This window comes from Ciconia boyciana, chromosome 1 (genome assembly GCF_034638445.1).
Source record: "Ciconia boyciana chromosome 1, ASM3463844v1, whole genome shotgun sequence".
In the NCBI taxonomy this organism is placed as follows: domain Eukaryota; kingdom Metazoa; phylum Chordata; class Aves; order Ciconiiformes; family Ciconiidae; genus Ciconia; species Ciconia boyciana.
Window position 1 is genome coordinate 73,817,303 of NC_132934.1, and position 21,554 is coordinate 73,838,856.

Sequence of the window (21,554 nt, forward strand, 5' to 3'; positions counted from 1 at the left end):
CAAAGGCCATCAGAGCAACTGGGCAAGTGTAACTCAATTAGCCATTTAGAGCTGTAGGACTAAATACAAAGCAAGAGGACTTGAAATAAAGACGGTGAAAAATGGAAATGAAGCTTATTGTGGATTTCTTTTTAATTTTTCAGTCAAAATCAAATGTATGGCACTGGAAAAAATTTGGCTAGTCTTACTGTTGGTCTAGAAAGGGACTGAGAGCAAGAGGATGGGAGAGTTCCCCCAAACTTTGAAAACCTTTTCCCCCTATTGTTTCAGGTGAGGAGAGAAAGACGATAGGGTAAAGCAAATTAAAAGTCAATGTTTCAAAGATATTTTTTGAACCCTCAAAATGTAAACTAGCTGTTGAAGTCAGTAATTAGACCCCTGTTGTGCTTAGAAAAACTGAAGGATAGGCAGAGTTAGGAAAAGGCCTTGTTTCTTTTTTTTACATACAAGTTTCCTCACTCTCCTCTGAGGTTCTTGCACCAGGAAGAATTTCTTTTTTGTTGGTAGTAGCTGGTTCTTTGCTGATTGATCTTTCTGCATTTTTAATATTTGTCATCTCTTTGCCATCTGGTTTGAAGCATTTCATTATTAAAACAGAGAGCACTATGTATAAGAGACAGCATCCTGCCCGTAGTCCTGCAATGAGGCCAAGATAGACATTTCTAGGAAAAAAGGTGACAAAATATGTTTGTATTAATAAAGCTTGCCACTTCTGAGCAGAACCAAGGAAGATATCAAAAACACTTTGGCAAAACCATCTATTCTCAGCCAGGTATTGCTCCACATTTTGAGGAATAACAAAGAGAAAGCAAACAATCTCACGGTTTTTAGGCCCAGGCAGGTTCTAATCGGGTCCTATACTCCTAGCAGAAATGCCTCCTGTCTGAAGAGTACCCCATTCAGCAGACGATATTTTAGGGCTGGGACAGGAGAAGCTGCACCAGCTGGGGCTTTGCCTGTTGTCCCAGCCTTCCCCCAGCCCCTCACTGGCAGCATGTAGTGCTCCTGGCCACAGCTCTCCATGCACCAGCAGTCATTTGGGTTCCCTCTCCAAGTGGATTTTGTGAGCTGCCTTATACATTAGGAAGCAGAGAAAGGAGGGATGAGGAAGAGTGTCTTCAGGACTACACTTACTCCATGGTTGTTCAGCCTCCCACAAAGCCAAAGTGTCACAGAGTTATTCAGTGAGTGCACTAAGGCTTCAATAAAGGAACTAATTCTGGCGATGTAAGACAGTGTACTGCAATGTCACATGTCGGACTGAATCAAAATTATTTGGCTTATTTGATCTACTAAGGCCTAGTCAAAATAAGCAGTTTTGGTGCTTTTAGTATCCTAATCAGTCTATTGACAATTGTCATGGGCAAAGTATACCTTGGTCCTTGGTGCCCAAAGCTGCCTGAGAAGCCAAATTCCCAACCCTTACCTAAGATTTCAGCTTACCTGAAAGCTTTCGTGTCATATACCCGACAAGATCCAGATCCCCCACAGTTTTTTGTCCCCCATTTCAAGCAGGTCTCATCTATCAAGGCGCCGAAATAAATAGGGGCTGGGAGTCCTCCTGCAAAGAAAATTCTTATTACATGATCTCAGACATGAAGATCTCAGTGTTTAATGTCATGGTAAAGAAATGGGGAAATGAATCTCAAGGTTTCTGAATTATGGCTGCGTAAAATGGAACTAAACATCCAGCTCCAGCTTTGAGATTCCAAGATTTGTGAAAATATTTAAGCAAGTACCTAGGGAGTTGAAAGGGAGTTGAAAGGACAGAAGATTATAGCATTATTATATTCAGCGAGGGAAATGTTAGTAATTCTACTTTAATGGCATTTTCATTAGAATTATAACTTCTGTTGTTTAAAGAAATAATGTAACCGACATTTCTTTTTCAGTCCCCAGTGTGGAATTACGTGCCATGACATATTAATATGTATGTATACTAATGTATCTATTCAGGTATTACACAACAATTTGCCATTAAAAATGGTTAGCTGAGTGCAAAGGGCTGAAATTAAGCACTTGCTTAAAACCAACCAGGTAATAAGTGTATTACTTATGTAGTACTGGAAGAATTCCTTTTAGACAGTTATAATGCTTTAATATAATCAGCTGTTTCAGGGATAATGTGCAGTTTTGTGAAGAAAACTATTTCATAAGAGCACAAGATTGATTCTCTGCAGCATTCAGCTAAAATACGGAGATTAGGAGAGAGGCTCAAATGACTACTTGGGCTTGTCTGCATGGGGAAGATCTCAAAAATCAGCAAGAAAGTGAAGATAAGGCAAAGTATGTTAGAGGCAGGGCATACTACATGTCTGAAGACTGGAATGATTGATTATTTATTGCAGAAAAGAAAGAAAATAATAGGCAGAGTACATGGTAGCTCTAAGTGAAGAATGGTCAGCAAAAAGGATCATTGGTGTTAAGGATATCCAGACTGACCAAGCTCAGGTAGTTGTGTCCACAAACAAAAAAATAACCCCACAAAAGTACAGTGCAGTTTCCTTCCTTTGCCCGATTCCTTTGCTGCATAGAAAAAATTCTGAAGAGATAATCATAATACATAATTACATACCAGGAAACATGTAGCAAGCTCCTCCAAAAATGTGAAATGCATATTCTGCTTACAAAGAAAAATTTTGGAAAATTTCTTCTGTTCTCATCTGGAGCAAGGACACTGCACTGGCTAGCTTTGGTCTGTCTCTTTGACTACCTACTTGAATCCCACAAAGAAATGAAGTTTTACCTAGTACTCTACCACCTAAAGTTTCAATCCCAACAGCAAAGGATTTCAGGTCTGGTGAAACAGATCTAAAAAGGAAACAAAAATAGTACATTGTTTTGGGGAACAATAGACTAATGTAGCTATAGCCATCCTGTGAACACTTGCACGTGCCCCATTGCAAAAGTATTGTGGCTTACCTAGCACAGCTCACTCAAACCCTAATTGAAAACATTCACCAAAGTTAAAGTTCAGATGTAGAGCCTCCTTCCATTGACTTCAGTGGATGAACTCTCATAGAAATAAATGGGAGAATCTACAGAAACTGATCTTGAACCCAAGGAGAAGAGATTGTAAAGACTTTTGGGAGAGGATGCATGGGAAAATTAGAGTGAACCAACTAAAAGTAGGCACTTCATGTCCATAAGTTAAGCTACAAGAAGTTGTTGTGCTTTAGAAGGGGCTGTACTGTGCAGTGGTGAACAGAGGGAACAAGGGTGTGCAGTCTTTGCTAGCTACATGCAGGTAAAACCCATCTCTGCCTCTAGCATTTTAGAGAGAGACAGCAAACATGAGTTACCTGGCTACAGAAGTACCCCATTCCTACCAGTGGAGAAACAGCCTGCATCCATGAGATGAACTGGAAGAATTCACAAAAAGCAGAGGGGAGTACTGAGCTGGCACAGGGGCAGGAGTGAGACTTGCTGTTGCCAGCCTGTTTCCTGAACTGGAGTTTATACATCAGTACATCATCTTTACAGTGTTAACATGAAAGGCTTCTCATTATACACATTAGTATTCTGAAAACTTTGCCCAGTAAAGTTAGCCTTGTCCATAATCCACACATGCGGTAAGAATGGCTGCACTTAGAAATATTGCAGAACAACCAGCAGCTTAGCAAAGAGAGTTATCTAGTCATGCACACTAACTATCGAGGATTGCAATTCACCCGTGAGCATGAGTGGAAGGAAACTTCCATGCGAAAGGCACAGAACATTCTCTTTTCCTCTGAGTATAAAATAGCAGTGCTGCTTTACAACTGAAGGAATTAAAATTAAAATTAAAAAATTATTGCTGCTGACATAGTTCTGTTTATACCAGCTTGACACAAAATGGGAATATCAGACTTCTCACAACACAGAAAACATTCTGAGGCAACAAGGCTCAACAAAGGTGAGTGTTTTTCTCCTGAGTAACATCAACAGCATAGTCACCTTGGATATGGCTTAACATCGCATCTTATTTCAAGTTCATTGCTCTGTTAAAAACATCCCTGTCATTGGAAGTGAAAACTAATGTTCAGGATCAGCATAAGGCCCACCCATTTCATCACCAAAGTATCTACTCAGCCTTAAATTGAAATTAAATTGGTGGACAGGCATTTTGCTGTGCCTCTGAACAGAGCTGGATTTTAGAGTACAGGCAAAGACTCAGGGCCCCAATTTCATCAGCATGCCATTCCTCACAATAGGAATGAAATAGTAGATACCATATTCTGTTTCTCTTTCCCCAAGCTTTATGGTCAAGGTAAAGTAAAGTATTTCACCTAAACATAATCATGTATGTAGGAGTGCCTCCTAAGGCTAAAATAAATGCACATGCAGTCTGTAATGCTAAAAAATAGGGAAATGCTTTGGTACAGCTTTCTCTTTGGCATTGTCCAAGAACTGCAGAGGAATTGCCAAGTCCATGCACTTGTCCTTCCACACAGCTGCAATTGTGAAACACCTGAAAGGAGAAGATGAGAAGAAAAATTTATTTAATCAGAATTCAGTGGCACAAAACTACTTTAGTAGCTAGATTTTTCACTCCCCATAACAGGCAGGCTGTTGTTTACGCTGCAAGAACCTCCCTAATCATCTTTGCAGACTGATGGCCAAGTTCATTGGCATGCTCCAGCCACTCTGAGCTGCTCCAGCAACACAAAGCAACTGTGACTCTAGTTTCAGCCATGCCATTGCTAGGACAGAAGGTGCTCTGTGTCTGCTTAAAATGGGTAAAAGCTATAAAATTCAGACGTGAACTGTTATCCATCCATTCTGCTCAGGAATCCTATGAAGTAGATGAGTAACAATAAAAATATAAATGTGGACCCAACAATGCAATCATGCATATCTATTGTTATGTATCTAAAACAGCATTTGGTGCTGGATTGAGAGAGGGCTGTTTCATAGCCTTTGAAGTGAGCAGGAAACATGGGTTTGAAAGCCAATTCCCCTGAAGTGAAGCAAGAGAATATTGCTGGGATATATGGATATAAGCCTGAAAATGTTGCCTCTCTCTTTCAGTATTGTTACCTGAAGACAATTTTGCTTCTGCCAGAAGACATGACCATTTGCACACGCTTCTGTAAACCTACTGGTTTTAATGGTCTTCCCCAGGTACGATTGTTTGAAGTCCTGGAAATGGCTTTGCTGCTGATACACTGAACAAAATGGCCAGATGTATATTTATGGGACCTCTTGGCTGTACAATTTAGAGTTAATGACTTGCTCAGGAAAGCAGGCAATTCCAGTATCATCTGTAACAGTTTGTGAAACCAGCACTCACAATTTTATACAAGTCTGCTGCACATGAGTTGACACCATGGAATTTTGCTAGTATAACAACCAGACCAGTAAAGTTCTTCTAAAGTAAACCCCTCTTAGCTGTGTTGTACCTATGCAGTAAGAGATATACTGAAAAACTTAAAGCCAAATTTATGGTCATCTTGCTGAGAAGAAAATAAATTACAAAAAAATCAAAATAAAAGCATTCAAGAAATGTAAGCCAAGAGACTGAGGTTTTCATGTCTTTCCTGAATAGCTTGCTTACCTCACCCCAACTGTTTTAAAAACCCTTCCTGCAACCATGCACTCACTCAGTTTCTATTACAAGTTTAAACCATACAGAATGGACATGGGAGAAATCTAGCTATATCTATAATCATAGAATCATAGAATAGTTTGGGTTGGAAGGGACCTCTGAAGGTCATCTAGTCCAACTCCCCCTGCAATGAGCAGGGACATCTTCAACTAGATCAGGATGCTCAGAGCTCTGTCCAACCTGACCTTGAATGTTTCCAGGGATGGGGCATCTACAACCTTTCTGCGCAACCTGTTCCAGTGTTTCACCACCCCCATCATAAAAAATGTCTTCCTTATATCTAATCTAAATCTACCCTCTTTTAGTTTAAAACCATTACCACTTGTCCTATTGCAACAGGCCTTACTAAATAATCACCTATCCACCTATATATTTACCATATTCTTTCCCATCCCAGTTGATGATTTACATCCCGCAAAGCAGGCCGTCATATAAGTGATCCCATTATCCCCACATACAGGGTCCCACTGATCCAGCTTGCACCTGCAGTCAGCATTGCAACTCGCCATGAAGCTGGTTTTGGGGGAGGAAAGATGCTTTAATCTGGAGGAAAACAGAAAGAAATAAAAGAATTATTTAGTCAAATTACATAGTCAAACAAAATATCAGGGAGTAGGCAGGAAAAACATGGAGAAAGTGAAGCAATCAACATGGACAGGTATCTGCTACCATCCAATGGACTGTGAAGTTGTCATATGGAGACTAAGCTAATTTCAGCTAAGCCAAAGCTCTCTTGAGATTTTTCATCAAGCATTAATATTTTTATGGATTGTTGCTGAAAAGGCATGGAACTTACAAACTAGGTATTCTTGGCTGGGAGGGAATATTTGGTATTACTTTTTCATTTGAAACTCAACCCCAGAAAAAGAAAATCATACCTAGAATCTCTTATCACCTGTAGACTGGCCATGCTTTTCCTTAGCAGTAGATATCATACCATACCTGGGTGCTAGAAGTGGTGATATAAAACTACATAAAACTACAGCAGCAAGAAGTCCTTGACATTTTTTTCACTGGATCAAAGCCGATTAGTGGCAATGAAAGTTTCATGAGCCTGAGTGAGAAGTGCTGCTTCCGTCTCAGCTCTGACTGTATTTAGCAGCAGCAGCCCTGCACCTGGGACAGGCTTGAGCTCCATTTCTTATCAGATCTCATTCCTTGTTGTATATTATCATGGACTTTCATAGCTTCCACTTTTACCAACATATCTGTAAGAAACATCAAAAGCTTTTCCTTTTACACAGTAAAGGAAAAATTTGCCTTTTCTTCCTCCTTACCCCTCAAGCCAAAATACACCTCAAGGGGGCTACATTTCTCCTAAGTCTTTTAGAAAGGAAAATAACTGGGAGGTTTAGCCCTCATTAGGCTGTTGCTTGTCTTCAAACTACAAATTGTTAAGCAGGTAAAACAGTGTGTGAGTCGCTTAACCAGAACATGCATTTAGTACATGCTAAATTTTCCAGTCTCAGTTTTCCTGGAGAAACTGTAATTGCCCTTTCAGTATTTGCTGTCTTGATTTTTCTGCTTTTTTTTAATTCACTCTACAGTATCAGACGTTGCAGTCAAGCAGAGTTATCTCCACTGCACAAACCTCTGACATCTTTTATGTAACTCACCTCAAAGGTGAACTGGGTGTCAGGTTTGCCAAGACAACTTAGATATTTCTCTGAACATAGGCTCAGTTTCAAAAAACACAGGACTGAGTTTCTGCTGAATTGACAATCTAGCAAGCCCTGCTGGATTCAGTTTAATCCTTTAAAATCCCTTGACATTTTTTGGACCAGACTGAGCTAAATTTAAACAGTAGGCAATTGTGGCAGGCTGCTAGAGTCAGCAAAATGTTCTCAAGAAAGCATGATCATGGTCCTGGTAAGGGAGGGGGAACATCTTTTTGGGCAGCACATGCTCCTGACATGTCCGCTTTCTACCTCCCAGCTGAGAAAATGGACACAGGCAGGTCAGCAGCACCAGATACCAAGGGAGGATGGTAACTTCCCAGGCAGGTTGATAACTACTGATCTAGAGGATGGTCCCTTCTAGAGGCAAAGCCATCGGGGGACTATGGGGAAGCCACTTTCAACACTTTTTTTACATCCCACTCGCTACATGGTAGGAGGAGACCGGCTTTAAATTAAAGCTTTGAAATAGAATATAAAAATGTAATTTGCCTGTGATAAATTTCATCTTAATTAGTAATTTGCCAGAATATAGAGGTATATTGTCAATATCCAGCAATAAACAATTTAGAAAAAGACATGTCCGGTTTAAACAAAATTTGAAAAACAAAATCGGGATATTCTGTCCATCCCCAACACTAGGTATAATTTCAGCCTGACAAGTCTATCTCAAAACCCGGGATTTTCTTGTGTGTATCGCTACCAAGGGAGCGGTAAAACGATACAATCATAGTAGCTCCACTTTAGCTGAAACCTCACTGACACTAGCGGATGACCTAATACAGGTCAATTTCAACAAAGATTTGTTGTCTTTAAAGAGACACATATATGATTTTTTTAATGCAAAAGGATAAAGCAATATGCTACAGCAAATCAACAGAGAAGACATGTTTCAGAACTCATACAAATTCAAATCAAAATGTTTTCTAGAGTAGAAGGTTTGTAGCCCAGATGAGATTACAAACCCAGATTAGTTTGTGAGATTAGAGCAATACAGGTGCGTGCACCATGTTCTGCACAGGGCAGGAAGCAACCATGACAAATGACACAACCAACACAAACCCAAAGGGATACAAACCCAGAGTAGGGCGCTGTCAAACCGGCCACCTGGAGCACCTCACAACTGCACGTAAAGTACAAGAGGTTTAACAAATATGCTACTATAAAGGTGATGCATGCAAACTTTGCCATTTCAGTTATGTGAAGTTTGAATTTCTTGATCAGAAAGCCTCCTAGAAACATCCCCAGGATTGTGATGGGTAAAAGTATCACACCTGCAAATAGAAAGTAACAAAAATGTTAACTGCTGTCACTTGCATTGACCCTTTTTAGAATAAATATCTGGTTCTAGTAGTTTCCAAAATATCAGATACTGACCTATTTTGGGACTGATCCTTTGAGGTTCTAAGATTTTATTATTACCTTTAAGTAATTTTGCTTACTTCCCCATTTTCTTTCAAGTCATGTTATGACTTTAAAAAGCTTAGTTACTCAATATTCCCTACCTTTTTACTATACTGTTGTTCGTATGTATACTGACACAATAAAACCTATACAGGTGCCTGTTAGAAACTGGAGTAAATGAGATAAATGTCTTAGCTCATGGGCACTTCTTCATCTAAAATAAAACATTAAACTTTCTGAAAGTTACAAAAATAAATCGCCAAAACAGCATATGAAAGGAAGCAGTGTCTGGTTTTGCATTGGATTCCATTTTGCTCTGAGAGTGAATCATGGGAAAATTTGCATTTAGATTTAATCCGTTCAGCATTTCACAAACTCCAGCCCTAATATTTACATGCTAAATAGAGAGCTTTTACAAGGTTTTATTGTGAGGGTTTTGCCTTTCTCTGTGAGTTTTTTTGTTTGGTTGGTTTTTTTGGTCATGTTGTTTTTGTAAAACTTTCCCTGCATCCAAAAAAAGATAGGAAAAAGAAAGTTCTTACCACATTTGTACCTAACCCGCAGCAAAGCAGGTGCCTTCAGATTAAAGTAATGGAATATCAGTTCTGCAATGACCACAAATTCCCTGGTTTTCTTGCCAGGTTATGAGACCATATTATTCACTGTAAGATTAATATAATTTCAGCATTCTTTTTTTGTAGAACACTACAAAGAACTTATTTTTCAGGGAACTGGCAAATAGAAAAAGAGCTTTGAGCTGAATGAAATTACGCAAAATTTTACATTTTGGTTTCTTATTGCTTATAATATTTGTATTTGTAATCAAAATGGAAGAACATTTATACCAAGATGTTATTCTGAAAAGGAAAATCACACATTTCATTAGACATTTTCTAAATTAAATGGTTTTCTCTTTTAGTTGTTACTTAGTTGCAGTTTATGTGTGGTTTTTGTTCACAAAAACAGATACATTCGTAACCCAAATCTCACTCTGAAAAAACTTCACCCAAAAAAAAAAATCCACCAAGTTCTAATAATCCTCTAGCTCACTAAATTAGGAACACCAGGAAAATTAACATCCATTTTCAAAATACAGTAGGAAAATTAATAAACCACTACATACTTTAACCAAAAAAGTTCACAGAAGCTCCCCCTGAAAGGGAAGGCAAAATAACAAAGAAAAGCTTCCTTTTTGACACTGGAATTTAAAAGAAGGACAGGTACCTACCAATTAGAAAGATGGCTCTTGCCACTGATACATTAAATTGCTGCTCCATAAACTTCGTCTCATAGGTTATCAACCCAACAAGAGAATTGTACTGCAGAATAGTGAGGAAGATGTACACCAGGAAAACTGGATTTCCAAACAGCTTCTTCAGAGCTGGGAAGAAATCTGCAATGGAGAGGTATATGCTGTACACCCTGCTAAACACAGAGAAGAGTTGTTTTGACATCCTTTAGATAATAAAACTAACTTTGATTTAATTACTGGCTGTATTGCTGATTATAATTCTTTGCCCATAGAAACATATGCTTTGCCCATAAAAAACATATGCGAGAGTTTTCCTCATTGCCAACACATGACTGACAGGAGCAGCAAGGCTGAATGGCACAGTGGATGCTGAACCGGGAACCAGAAAACCTAGATTATCTTGTGTGTGACACAGGACTATTCATCAAAGGCACTAAGGCTTGCAACACTGATTCTCAATGCCTGTACAAGAGAGTGTCCCTAGAGGAGCATTAAGACTCTAAGTCTTAATGCTCAAACTTTTCACCAAGTGAAAAGTTTGGTGCCTAAAGCAGGAGCTTTCACAAACCACACGAGATACCCACGTGAGGCTGATATTCAGAGATGGGGAGCACCTGACCCAGCAAAAGGCTGGAACTTTTCCTGAGACCCTTGGGTAGAGTACCTAAGTCCATGGAATTAAAGTGAAGGCAAAAACCTGCATTTATCCTGTAGTTTGGTTGTTGGCACGCTTGCCTAAAAGATGAGAGTTCAAAACACATCTGTCATAGCTACTAAGGGGTTCACATGCCTACATACATACAAATAAAACCCTTGGGGGAGGCCAGCAATGGGTAGTTGGGTCTGATATTGCCCATGCAAGATTAATTTGGTATCCCTGAGCTCATACACAGGAGCTATGAACCCAGTAAAATCCCTCCAACAGCTAACATAGTACTTAGCCCCATGTTTCCCTCCCATATGTTGGCCTCAGTGAAACAGGAACCTGCCAGCTGTGGATTGGTCATTAATGAGGGATGGGATGTTTTCCCCCCCTCTTTCTTCATAATCATAGGATTATAGCTGTAATACATCATATGACAACTACTGTGTTGAACTGAGAATCTCTGCTGCTCAAAGCAACAGCATGACCTTTTTCCAGCTGTCTGACATACGGAGGGGACTGAAACACAGCCTTAGCATGTAATTATAATACTATAAATTAAAGAGAGCGTTTTTGTCCATCATTTGCACTGCAGAAACATGCATTTTGCTGAGGGTTGTGCAAATCCACGCTCAGTTCAGAATGAACTCATGAGAGGGAATTCACATGCAAACATTTGGGCAATAATCTTTCACCTTTTACTGCCTCTGAGAACTTTAACTGTGGCTGAGCTGGGGGGTCTACTTTACAGTGATCTTGAACAGGCAAATGACTAATCTTCAGGTTTTCATTCTCTCCTTCTTTTGGTAAGGAGTAAGGCAGAAACCAGAAGGGCAATGAAGCAGTGAAGCTGACTGCTCCACAGATAAGCAGTCCAAGCCACCAGGCACCAACCCAACGGGTATCCTTAGGATTTATGCTGATGGCATCTATAAAATACAGAAAGACAGGAAAATAGATTAAATATCACGCAGAGCAATTAAACTTACTATAGGTATCCTTATTTATATAATTTAAAGACCAGAACAGAGGTGATTTATGTTTCATATGAGAATTGAAATGCAGCTTGTATCAAATCAGTCCCATGCTGTCAAAAATAGATGTCTCCATTTAGACCCATGGTGGCATTTCCCTGCCACAATCTTCCAACACTTTCTGTGGGAATGAGTGACAGCAAGAGGGCCCTTCATCACCCAAAAAGAACTTCCCTTTCTCAATTTCCCACTGTCCCCTCCTTCTTCCATCCCCAAAATCAATAGTTTTTCCTTGAAGTTCCTCAAATTTTCCCTGGGATTAGAGACTTGAAAGTGATTTGAACAATGAAATTAGTTTTCATGTGAATCTTTGCTGCATGCTTTTTAAGAGAACATAATTTTTGCCAAGTGTTGAAAGTGTCCGTGAGCAAAGTCCTTTCATTGTTCCCTCAACGTGTGGATGGTCTTTCATTTGCTCATTTGTTCTCAGCTGCACAGCAAGGGTGTAACAAGTGCATCTGCAAGCATAAAAAGAGGTGCAAAATTTTTCTGCAGTGGGGGTAGGGGTCTTGCATCAAGGGCTATTCCAGTCACACTACAACACTGCAGATATTAAAATGTAAATAACACCAGCTTTCCAGTAGGAAAAACTCTCTACAGAGCCCCCCCTTTTTGAAGTAGTAAGCTGGGAAGGTGCTTCTTGGCATGCAGGTACCTATACACAGCCATCTTCTCAGTTAATGCACCACCCCACAGTCTCTTACTGATATCCACAACGCCAATGTCAACCCAGAGGCTGGCACAGAAAGATCCAAGCAGGAAGCCCAGGGTCGGTCCAAACATGCCCGAGGATCTCACCAGGCCTGTAAGAGAAGGGAGGCAGCACAGGAGACTGAGCAAAACATTCTGCGGACAAGCACGCCTTCTTCTCTGAGGGCAAGGAAAGGAGAGAGGAAGGAGGAAACCGAAGAGGAGCACAAGCCGGTAGGGGATGTCTAATGGGAAGCTTCTTATCAGCAAGAAAATAAGCCATAAGCTGCCAATGCACTAGCTGCGATGTGGAAGTAGACTCCTTCGCCCGCACAGGGTTTTGCCGCAGCGCATGGGGTCTCACGTGGACCCCCACATGCATTTCATTGGCAAGATTGGTGTCTTGGAAGGAACAGGAAGAAAGAGAATAACACTGCAATGATTTTTATCCCTCCCCCTCCCTACTTCTCAGATTTTTGTAGTTGCATTGTTCAGCTTGTGGTGGCTAACTAATGAAGATACAACTCCAGGCCCGTTGGAGGTATCGTAAGTCTACCTGCAACTCTATTTACAGCTTGCATGATGTTCTGTGATTGTAGAAGTCAGGACGTTTCCCTATAGTATGTGTTCAGGTCCCTAGTTTAATTTTAAGTAGCAGTAGTTGATCTGATGGTGTGGATATAAGAAGGCACATCTTTGCAGTTTGGAATCACATTAGGATGACTGGGACAATAAAAGTGCGTGGACATGGAATTAGGTACAGGACCCTGAGAATATTTTCAGTAGGCAACAAGGAGATATAAGTGTCCCTGTGTGTGATCAGAGTTCATTAGACAGAATCTTTGTTGAATCATTCAGCACCAGAATGAGCAAATCAGCTACCTGTTGCGTTAATATGCACTTATGTGGCTCTAAAAAAAATCAAGAAATCCAGTGATCAGGTAATGACCTCTTTAAAAGCAGCTTGCAGTTTTGCTACTGGCCTCACTGGGGCTTCTATTTCCTGCTCTGTCACTGCTCGCAAAGGAGATAACATGGGATCAGAAGAAGGTGGGATGCCCCTAGGAGCAAATGAATAAGCTGTGAAGACTAGCAGGAAATCTAGGAATCTAGGACTGCATTTTGCTGACTGCGTTTGTAAATACAACACAATTTGACTTTGGTGACCACTGCTGGCAATCAACATAAAAGGAAAATATCCTCAAAATAATTCAAACATAGGTCCTCACATTCCCTTGTCACTTTTGTTGATCTGTTGAAGTTTAGTTGTGAGGGGGTAACAGTTTCAAAAAAAAGTTAGTGATTTGGATTTCTGAATTCTAGCATGGAACTGCCACCTGGGAGCTGTTTGAAGTTGCAGAAGGCTATTCTATTAGAAAAATATTGAAGGCTATTCTATTAGAAAAATACAACTGCAATTCTATTAGAAAAAAAGGAATTCTTGACCAAGTGCCTGTCAGTTCTTGTCCACATTTGGCACTACGCTCTGTAAATCCTCCTATGTTGTTCTACTGCAGAGATTTTTCTCCTGTTGGTTTTGCAAACTCTTTTCTGAATGTAGTGATTGCTCAGCTTATGATCAAGGACTTCTGTAATAAATTCTTACAGCATAATTTAACCATTCAATTTTTAATCTTTGCTTCATTGCTCTAATTGCATACTGCTTTCATTTAGTTCTCTCACTTTACTTCATCAGATCTGGCCTTTTAGACTAAATTCTGATGCTTCCAAATGACTGACTGCTGCAGAGTCAGGATTTTGACACTAGAAACCAGGAATTAGCTCTTTATGTTATTTATCAGTGAGTCTAAAGCAGAACTTACTACTCAGAACTATGCAAGCTCATCTCCAAAGTTCAAATACTCAGTGGCATATATCTAAAATAAACAGAAAAAAACCAGCACACCCATAACACTGGCTTTGTATATTGTATGCAGTATATTTCTTTAAGATACCATAAGCTATCAGATAAGCTAAGAAGCATATGTGCAATAACTTTGCATATGTATAGTTTTTAAATTAAATTTCACTCTTGCATACCCTTTAAATTCAAGAATAACTTCGCTAAGACAATATGTTTGTATTGTGACAAAACAAAAGCAAATAATTTCACTGTGATATTTTCTTAGGGTATTTTTCCTTTGTAATATTTATTCTTTGTAATTAATAAACAAACTAAACCACAAACAGTAAATCATGCAGACTTATCACTTAATCAGCTGCTGCATATTGACATAGCTCAGCCAAGCCTTTGTATTGATGAGTAATTTAACATGTAACAAGTATTAAAATTTACAACATACATTGGCCTCAGATATGTTTCTACTGAAGCCATGGGTTCAACAGTTACAAGATTATATGCTAGTGCTCAACTCAGTGATGAAATGTCATTCATTCAAAGTATCTGCTTTGGCGAGAAATCCATGGAAGTGAAGTACTCCTCATTAAATATCTTTAATTGTCTATTACTCCTCTTACATGATAAATCTGATGGCTACTGCCATTAATTAACGATGTCAACATTCAGTTTCAAATAAAATCAGAAATTCTTTTTAAAAAATGGCTACTGAAAGCTTATTAGTACAGGTGAAATCCTCATATGTATGTTGGCAACCCTTCTATAGGCACCTAAACAGAAGCAAAATATCTGAAGACCATAAAACATCTGAATAAATTAGGTGCTTAGCATGGAGGAGTATTTATGAAATAACCTCTCAGTCAGAGCAGTTGGCCTCAAAGGTGACTCCACCAAAGGCCTCTCTCAGAACAAAGCAAACCACTGAGATTCTGATATTCCTGTCTCTTGACAAATACCAATTGCATGTAGACACAGAGGGTCAGATCATTACACCTTTCAGTCATACTGAGTAGTGACCCTACGCAGAAGAGCTTTTCAGGACTGTATGTGGTGTACAGTGCATTGTACCACCTCAGGAACACGTTGATGGCCTGGTAGAACGACATAAATTAAAAAGGTTCTGTAAAAGTCAGTCTGAAAACTATAGAATTTCCTGGGGGGGAAAAAAACAAATCAATTTCCTGTCTCACAGAGTTCTACAGAAAAGCTACCATACTCTACTAAATTCTGTAAGACAGCTTAACAAAAACGCTAATTTTTTTCCTTTTCTGTTCCTTCCTATGACAACTCTGGTTTTATTGCTGTCAATTATCATTTACACTACAACTCTGCCAAAAAGATTTTAATGCATTCTATTGACACAATAAAAAGCTGTCTCTGCCTGAAAGTAACTTATGTCCTTACTCAACAAAACATCTAAGGGCAGCAGAAAAAGGAGAGTCAGGAAGGTGAAACTTCTTGCTCAGGGTCAAATAATGAGATCAATGGTCAAAATTCATCAGCAAGGCTTGACTGACTTTTTTAATTATAGGACAATTTTTGTTGCATTTTACAAAAACACTGATCGTAAATTGATTCAGTCAACTGATAAAAAAATCAGATATAGAAAAGAATTAAAGTTGGTCAAGAAAAGGAATTTCAGCTCTATGGAAAAGACTATTTCAACATTCACTTTTTTTGCAAATTGGGTCAGTCCCTCAAAATGGAATAAGAGACTGAAAATTGCTATTCAGAATGAAATATTTTAATACTCTGTAAACAAAATACTTTATTTCACTTGCATGACCCAAACAAATTTTCATTTTGGTTGAATACATACTATTCTCTGTGTCTACTTTATATTTTTAGTCTCACTTCCTCAGTAGTCTCCAACCCGTTGCAGTCTCTCCCAGATCAGATTCTGACGAGAAAAAATTTCAGCTGAACTTTTAAAAATACCTTTAATCAGAAGCTCAGAGGCGATTACAAATATTTTGGATAACTACTGAGTGGAACTTTTGTTTTTGTCAGCTCCCTTCACAATACTTCCATTTTCTTCAACCTGCACATTTCCTCATCCCGAAATGAAGACATTTGCAACGGCCTTACCCAGTAGCATTACATACTGAGCTCTTCCTGAAACTGTGTCTTACTATCTTTATGACCAGTTCAACTTCACCAAGTTTACTGCAGGCAACAGTTGTCACCTCCCTCAGCCACAGAAACACTCCATGCTATTAAATCAGTTTGGCAATAAATTAATTAGCTTGGGTGTAAGTCATTCTGTCTTGGGCAATAGGCTATCTTCCATCAAAACAACAACAACGAAATCCCAAATAGAAGGGATTTGTTACAACACCCTGGCAAGGGTTTGGTTTTTCCTTCGGTAACTAGCAACTTTAAAAAGCTTTCATCAGGAAGTGTGCTGCATGTAAAAGGTCGGGTAAAAGCTTCTGAAACATGTTTACGTTACTGTGATTACATTACTGATCCTTACATTAAGGATCATTCTCTTCTCTGTGAAACAATGATTAGGAAGAATTTTATCCTCTGAAGCTGTGGTACTGAAGATGATATGCCAGATAAGACAGATATGATTTCTCATTTTGGAGAAAGGAGTATTTGATTATGCTTCTCTTCATCACAGAGAAAACTGACACATGTAGCAGAAGCCACTTGGGGAAAGCAAAAGGAGCATCTGGGAAATATCCTTCAAAAATAAACATGAGATCTCTTTCACATTGCTTTTTTGTCTCTGTACAACTCAAAAATATCCAGAACAGAGCAGATAGATAGATTTTTTTGGTGAGTATTTGCTTGGCTACAGAAATGTTAAAGAAAAGAAAGTTTAGCATAAGAATCACTCATTTGCATATTACCTATGTAAAATGCTGAGTTTTCTTCTTTAGAAAAATCATCAATATATGAAACCCCCAGTGGCATAACTGGTGCTTCCCCAATTCCACGTAAAAGGTTCCCCATCAACACAAAGAGCCACAGGTAGGAATTTGTTGTTTTCTCACATCCTGCAGGCCATAAACATTTACATTTCTGTGAACATAATTCTGACAATACTTTATTGCAACAGAAAAATAACATAAGGTTTTTTACAATCATCATAGGGTGGGTTTGTATATATCACAGTTTCTAACAGGGGTTTTACTGCTTTCCAGTAAAAGAGGGTGTATAAAATGGGGACAAGCAGAAGAGGAGAACCCAGCATCAGAGCTTTTGCTTACCAAAATTTTTCATTGCACTGGGTGTTTCTGTACCATCTGTGACTGGAAGGCCCTCAGATGATGCTGGGGAGCAAGCTGATACACTCGTAGAGGAGTTGTCCACAGTAACAGTTATCCTTTCATAATTATAACTGGAAAACAACTGTGTAAAATACAACTGACAAATGAAAGACACTGCTTTGCAGGAAGTGTGTATGAGCCTTGTGTTCATTCCTGTTATGTGCAGGCAAAGCAGAGGGGCAACCCATTTCCAGTGCTTTCACTTAAAAAAAGATCGGTATCTTCATACCTTTTTCAAAATGCTCTGATCATTCTAACTCCAATATTTTCTTAAGCTAAAGAGCAAAAAAGCTGCTTCCAGGGCTTAAGAGATCATTCTTTAGACTGAAGGACAGAGGCAGAGTCCATCCACATCTGCCTACATACAACAGTGCTGATGTTTTTCCATACTGGCACCAGTTTCTTACCTATGTGACAGACGTGTAACATAGGGATTTCTGCGCTAGTTTAAAATTAGCTAGCTAAGGATCTAGTAGTAACCTATCTGTGTCTATAAAGAGATTAACACAGGCTGCAAAACACATGTGCCAGTTTGTCTGTATTTAGGCAGCCAACTACTACAGCAAATCCACTAAGTAAATTGAAGCCAGCTTGAGTACATTTATGCTACCTTGGGATAAATGGAAAGCAGATATTCGCTCTGACTGTGCAATCAAGTGGTAACCTTTAATATTGTGACAGGTGACAGTGAGGTCCCCATGGCCACTGGGTTTTGCTCAGTGTTGTGGAGAATGGGTAATCTTCAGAACTTGGCTGTGAGTTTGGGTTAAATCAGAGATTTCCATAGCTCTGCTTCTGGCCTGTGCTGTCCCTTGCACTGCAGGCTGCCAAGCAGAGTAGTGACTGTGGCCACTTTCCATACCATGGTCCCCAGATATAATTCTTTCCATACCCTCCTTATCAAAGGTATTGTTCTTGGAACTAAAGATGATGCACAAATAAATTTTAATTTTTGAGGGACAGAGGGGTTTTATTTTCAACTACTATTCAGTAAGGATGCTGAAGGATTGGAGAGGTATGAACTGCTTCTGACAACTATGTAAGCACTAAAGCTTAGATGTGAAGGGGTATTTAGATAGTTAAGTCTCCCTGAGTTCAGTGGAGATAGATATAGATTTTCATAATTTTAAAGAGCTTATCATGAAGAGCCACCATGGAGAAAGAAAACTCTTCCATCAAGATCTCATTACAGTTCATTTAAGTATAAAAAAAAAAAAAAAGGAGAACAGCTAAAAAAAACCCCAACCATATCTATATATATCCATCCCAGGTGAAAAATTCAACCCACTTTATCCCTAATTATGTATAAGTTCTGTAGAAACCTGAGGTTTCTCTCTCACTTACCTGTAGAAAGAGGTTACCTTTCAGACAGGAAATCAGAAAGTCAATACTAAAAAAATCCACCTATTAAAACCTTCCTTTTATCTGGAAGAAACTACTATTGTCAAGCTTTTAACTCAGGTGTATGATTAAAAAACACTTCATATGGTCAAGTTCAATTACTGCACAATGTGAAAACTCGCCATATTTACCGTCCCATTAGGAACTGAGGCATCACTGACAAAAATGCTCCTAAGGACATAATGAGACATCCAACAGCAATTACTTTTGGTCGATGAACTCTTGGTCCAAGGTAGCTCACCAACACCATTACCATTAAGTTACCTGCATCAACAGGAGAGAGAACCAGTAAGATTACAAGTAAGTACCAGTAAGATTTTTTTTAGGGGGAAAAATGTATTAAGAAGCAGTATTTATCCACTTTTAAAGAAAGTACACATACCTATCTCAAAGCTGCCATCAATAATGCCAACAATTGATGATGAGATTTCAAATCTCCTTTCAATTTGACTGGACATGCTCTTCATGTAGCTTCCAGAAAATCCTTTGGCAAAAAAGGAAAAAGCTAGAGCTCCAAGAAATATCTGGAGAGAGAAAATAATTGAGTTTGCAAAGAAAGAATTTTTTCTTCATTGGCTGGATGCCTGAGCAACCTACTCAAGAAAGACAAAAATCAAATGCTTTGCTTTCTAATTCTCTGTGAAGAGATTCTTCCTATCGTTTTCATTAAAACAGAAGATTTTACTTTCTCTTTCACGGTGGCCTCCAAAGCCCCTTCTACTGCAAAGAAAAAGAAAGTTGACATTGACTGTGTGCACCTTCTACCTTTCTACCACATACCGTTTTAGCTGTTTCCTTCCTTAGGGAAAACTTGCAGCATAAAGTTGTTCATTACTGGTACTATAATTACGGCATGTCTTCTCCTGTTCTAAAAAACATGGATAAAAAGATATAGCTGCAACTACCACTATGACTATAGCACACCTCTAAATGATTCGTTAGTAAAATATGGCTTCTCTTTTTAGCTGCTGAACACATTTATTGACTTCTATATTCTTGGAATCACAACCTTCAGTGTCATAGAGAACTAAGTGAATTTTGATAGAACTTCAAATTGTAATTTTCAGTATTCCAGAGAAAATATGTTGTGAGGGCTCCTCTCCATACCTTTAGCTTTGAACAATTATGGCACACGCTCTTGGCAGGAACTGCGCTGCCATCGCTGTCCTGGAAGAGTGACTTGTCTTTAAGCTGGCCAGCAGTGATTGGCCTGTCCATGGTTTTCCTCTTCCAGATCTGATATGTAGGTCTTCCTGTTTGGAAAATATCATTATGATTAACTATTATTTGCATAAGAATAAAGGTTCCAATGTTTTTCAGACATACTAGAAGGTGAGACACTACTTGAAGTGTCTACACATTGACACCTTTTCTAAGGAAGGATGTTAAAGAGTGTTCAAAGTGTCACTGTAATGAGTTAAGGATTGGTGCACCTGCTTTGTGAAATCTGCTTTCTAAGAGACTTCAGGGCCTTCCTGGATAGATGGAAAATTTAGAGGCAACTTGCTAACAGTTTTTATAAATCTTTGTAGAGAAGGAAAGTCCCTAGGCAGCTGGAGGCTAGGAGAGTATGTCAGAGAAACATCTTCACCATGCTTGAACCAATTCTTATATTCTCTTTTAGATATCCGCTTTTGATCACTGTTCCAGGCTAAATGGACCTTTGGTATGATCCAGTAGGCGCCTGATATTCTGTTATATTTATGAGGATTTTCTCTAACTGCATAATCTATGAACGTGCAGAAATACTGAACACTACTCTGTACCATTCTGTCAGCATTCCTATAAGTAATGTTATTTATTGAATAAATGTTTGTAGAATCAGATCACAAATGATGACTGAGGAGAAAACAGGGTAAGAGATATGGTAGGTAAAGATGTATTAGGGAAAAAGAAGGCACTGATTAAAAGAAACTAATAATGATTATTTTAAAGTCCACAGGTCTCCACAAGTTCCTGCAAGATAGATGATAAATGTAGCTATTTTAATGAGACTGCCAAAGTTTTCCATTTAAAAATTGGCTCTGACATAAGGAGTCATCTTAGCTGCGTTGGTTAATGTAGATTAAGCTGATCAGGGGAAACCAGCTGATACAGAGAGATCTGGAATGATAACAAGTCAAAAAGAGCCATTGCCAAGTTCTTCTGTTGGAAAACTGGTGCAGTAGTACCAAAATCAATTAGTTAGCTCCGACATACATTGGCACATGTATTAGAGGAATATAGAGGAACACAGGTCAAGAAATTGGCCTGTAACTTTTACCCCCAAGACACTGGGATCTTGGATTTCCCACTCTGTTTAATTCCTCTAGGAGCTTCTCAAAGTTCCCCTCCTGCAGGCCCCAGAGGCTAGCTGACCCATGAGCGGAGACCATTTAAGTGTCAAGAGCGATTTTCGACACTGGGGGCGATAGGGCTGTGGCAGAGTCCCAGGATAACCGTCAAAGGTCGCTTTGTTCCTCTGGAAAGCTCAGTTCTGCCGAGCAAGATGCCCAGGAGCAACCTGGACTCCCTGAGAAATGTCCAGCCGTGCCCAGAAAGGACAACACTTTCTTAGCAACCCAACAGCCCCCCCCAAGTTATTCCTAATGATTGCAGATAGGCACTAAAGTGCACTAAAGAGATATAAAGCCTCATAATCACTCTTAAGTTAAATTTTGTAGTTTTTAGTTCCAAATCCTATTCCAGTAGGATCCACCAAAAGTGACTATGAAAAGCAAGCACATGAATA

At 39.1% G+C, this 21,554-nt stretch overlaps 1 protein-coding gene across 1 annotated transcript; it reads right to left on the reverse strand.

The window, feature by feature from the left end:
- Window positions 1–439: 439 nt before the first annotated feature.
- Window positions 440–20,041, reverse strand: LOC140646296 (solute carrier organic anion transporter family member 1C1-like). The gene is made up of 14 exons (XM_072849976.1): window positions 19,931–20,041; window positions 19,206–19,347; window positions 18,955–19,087; window positions 17,363–17,493; window positions 17,003–17,149; window positions 12,301–12,399; window positions 11,258–11,491; window positions 9,896–10,060; window positions 8,342–8,537; window positions 5,965–6,130; window positions 4,269–4,450; window positions 2,747–2,811; window positions 1,444–1,561; window positions 440–662 (listed from the first exon to the last, which is right to left on the reverse strand). Exons 1-14 carry the CDS (start codon window positions 20,039–20,041, stop codon window positions 440–442), a joined length of 2,112 nt encoding a protein of 703 aa, XP_072706077.1.
- Between the last annotated feature and the right edge of the window lie 1,513 nt (window positions 20,042–21,554).

Coding starts and splice junctions, on each gene's coding strand:
- LOC140646296 (XM_072849976.1), bottom strand. CDS start 20,041: ATGGACAGGCCAATCACTGCTGGCCAGCTTAAAGACAAGTCACTCTTC. Junction 11,492..12,300: donor CATTGGCGTTGTGGATATCA/GTAAGAGACTGT, acceptor TGTATTTTATAG/ATGCCATCAGCATAAATCCT. Junction 2,812..4,268: donor ACATACATGATTATGTTTAG/GTGAAATACTTT, acceptor TTTCCTTTTTAG/ATCTGTTTCACCAGACCTGA.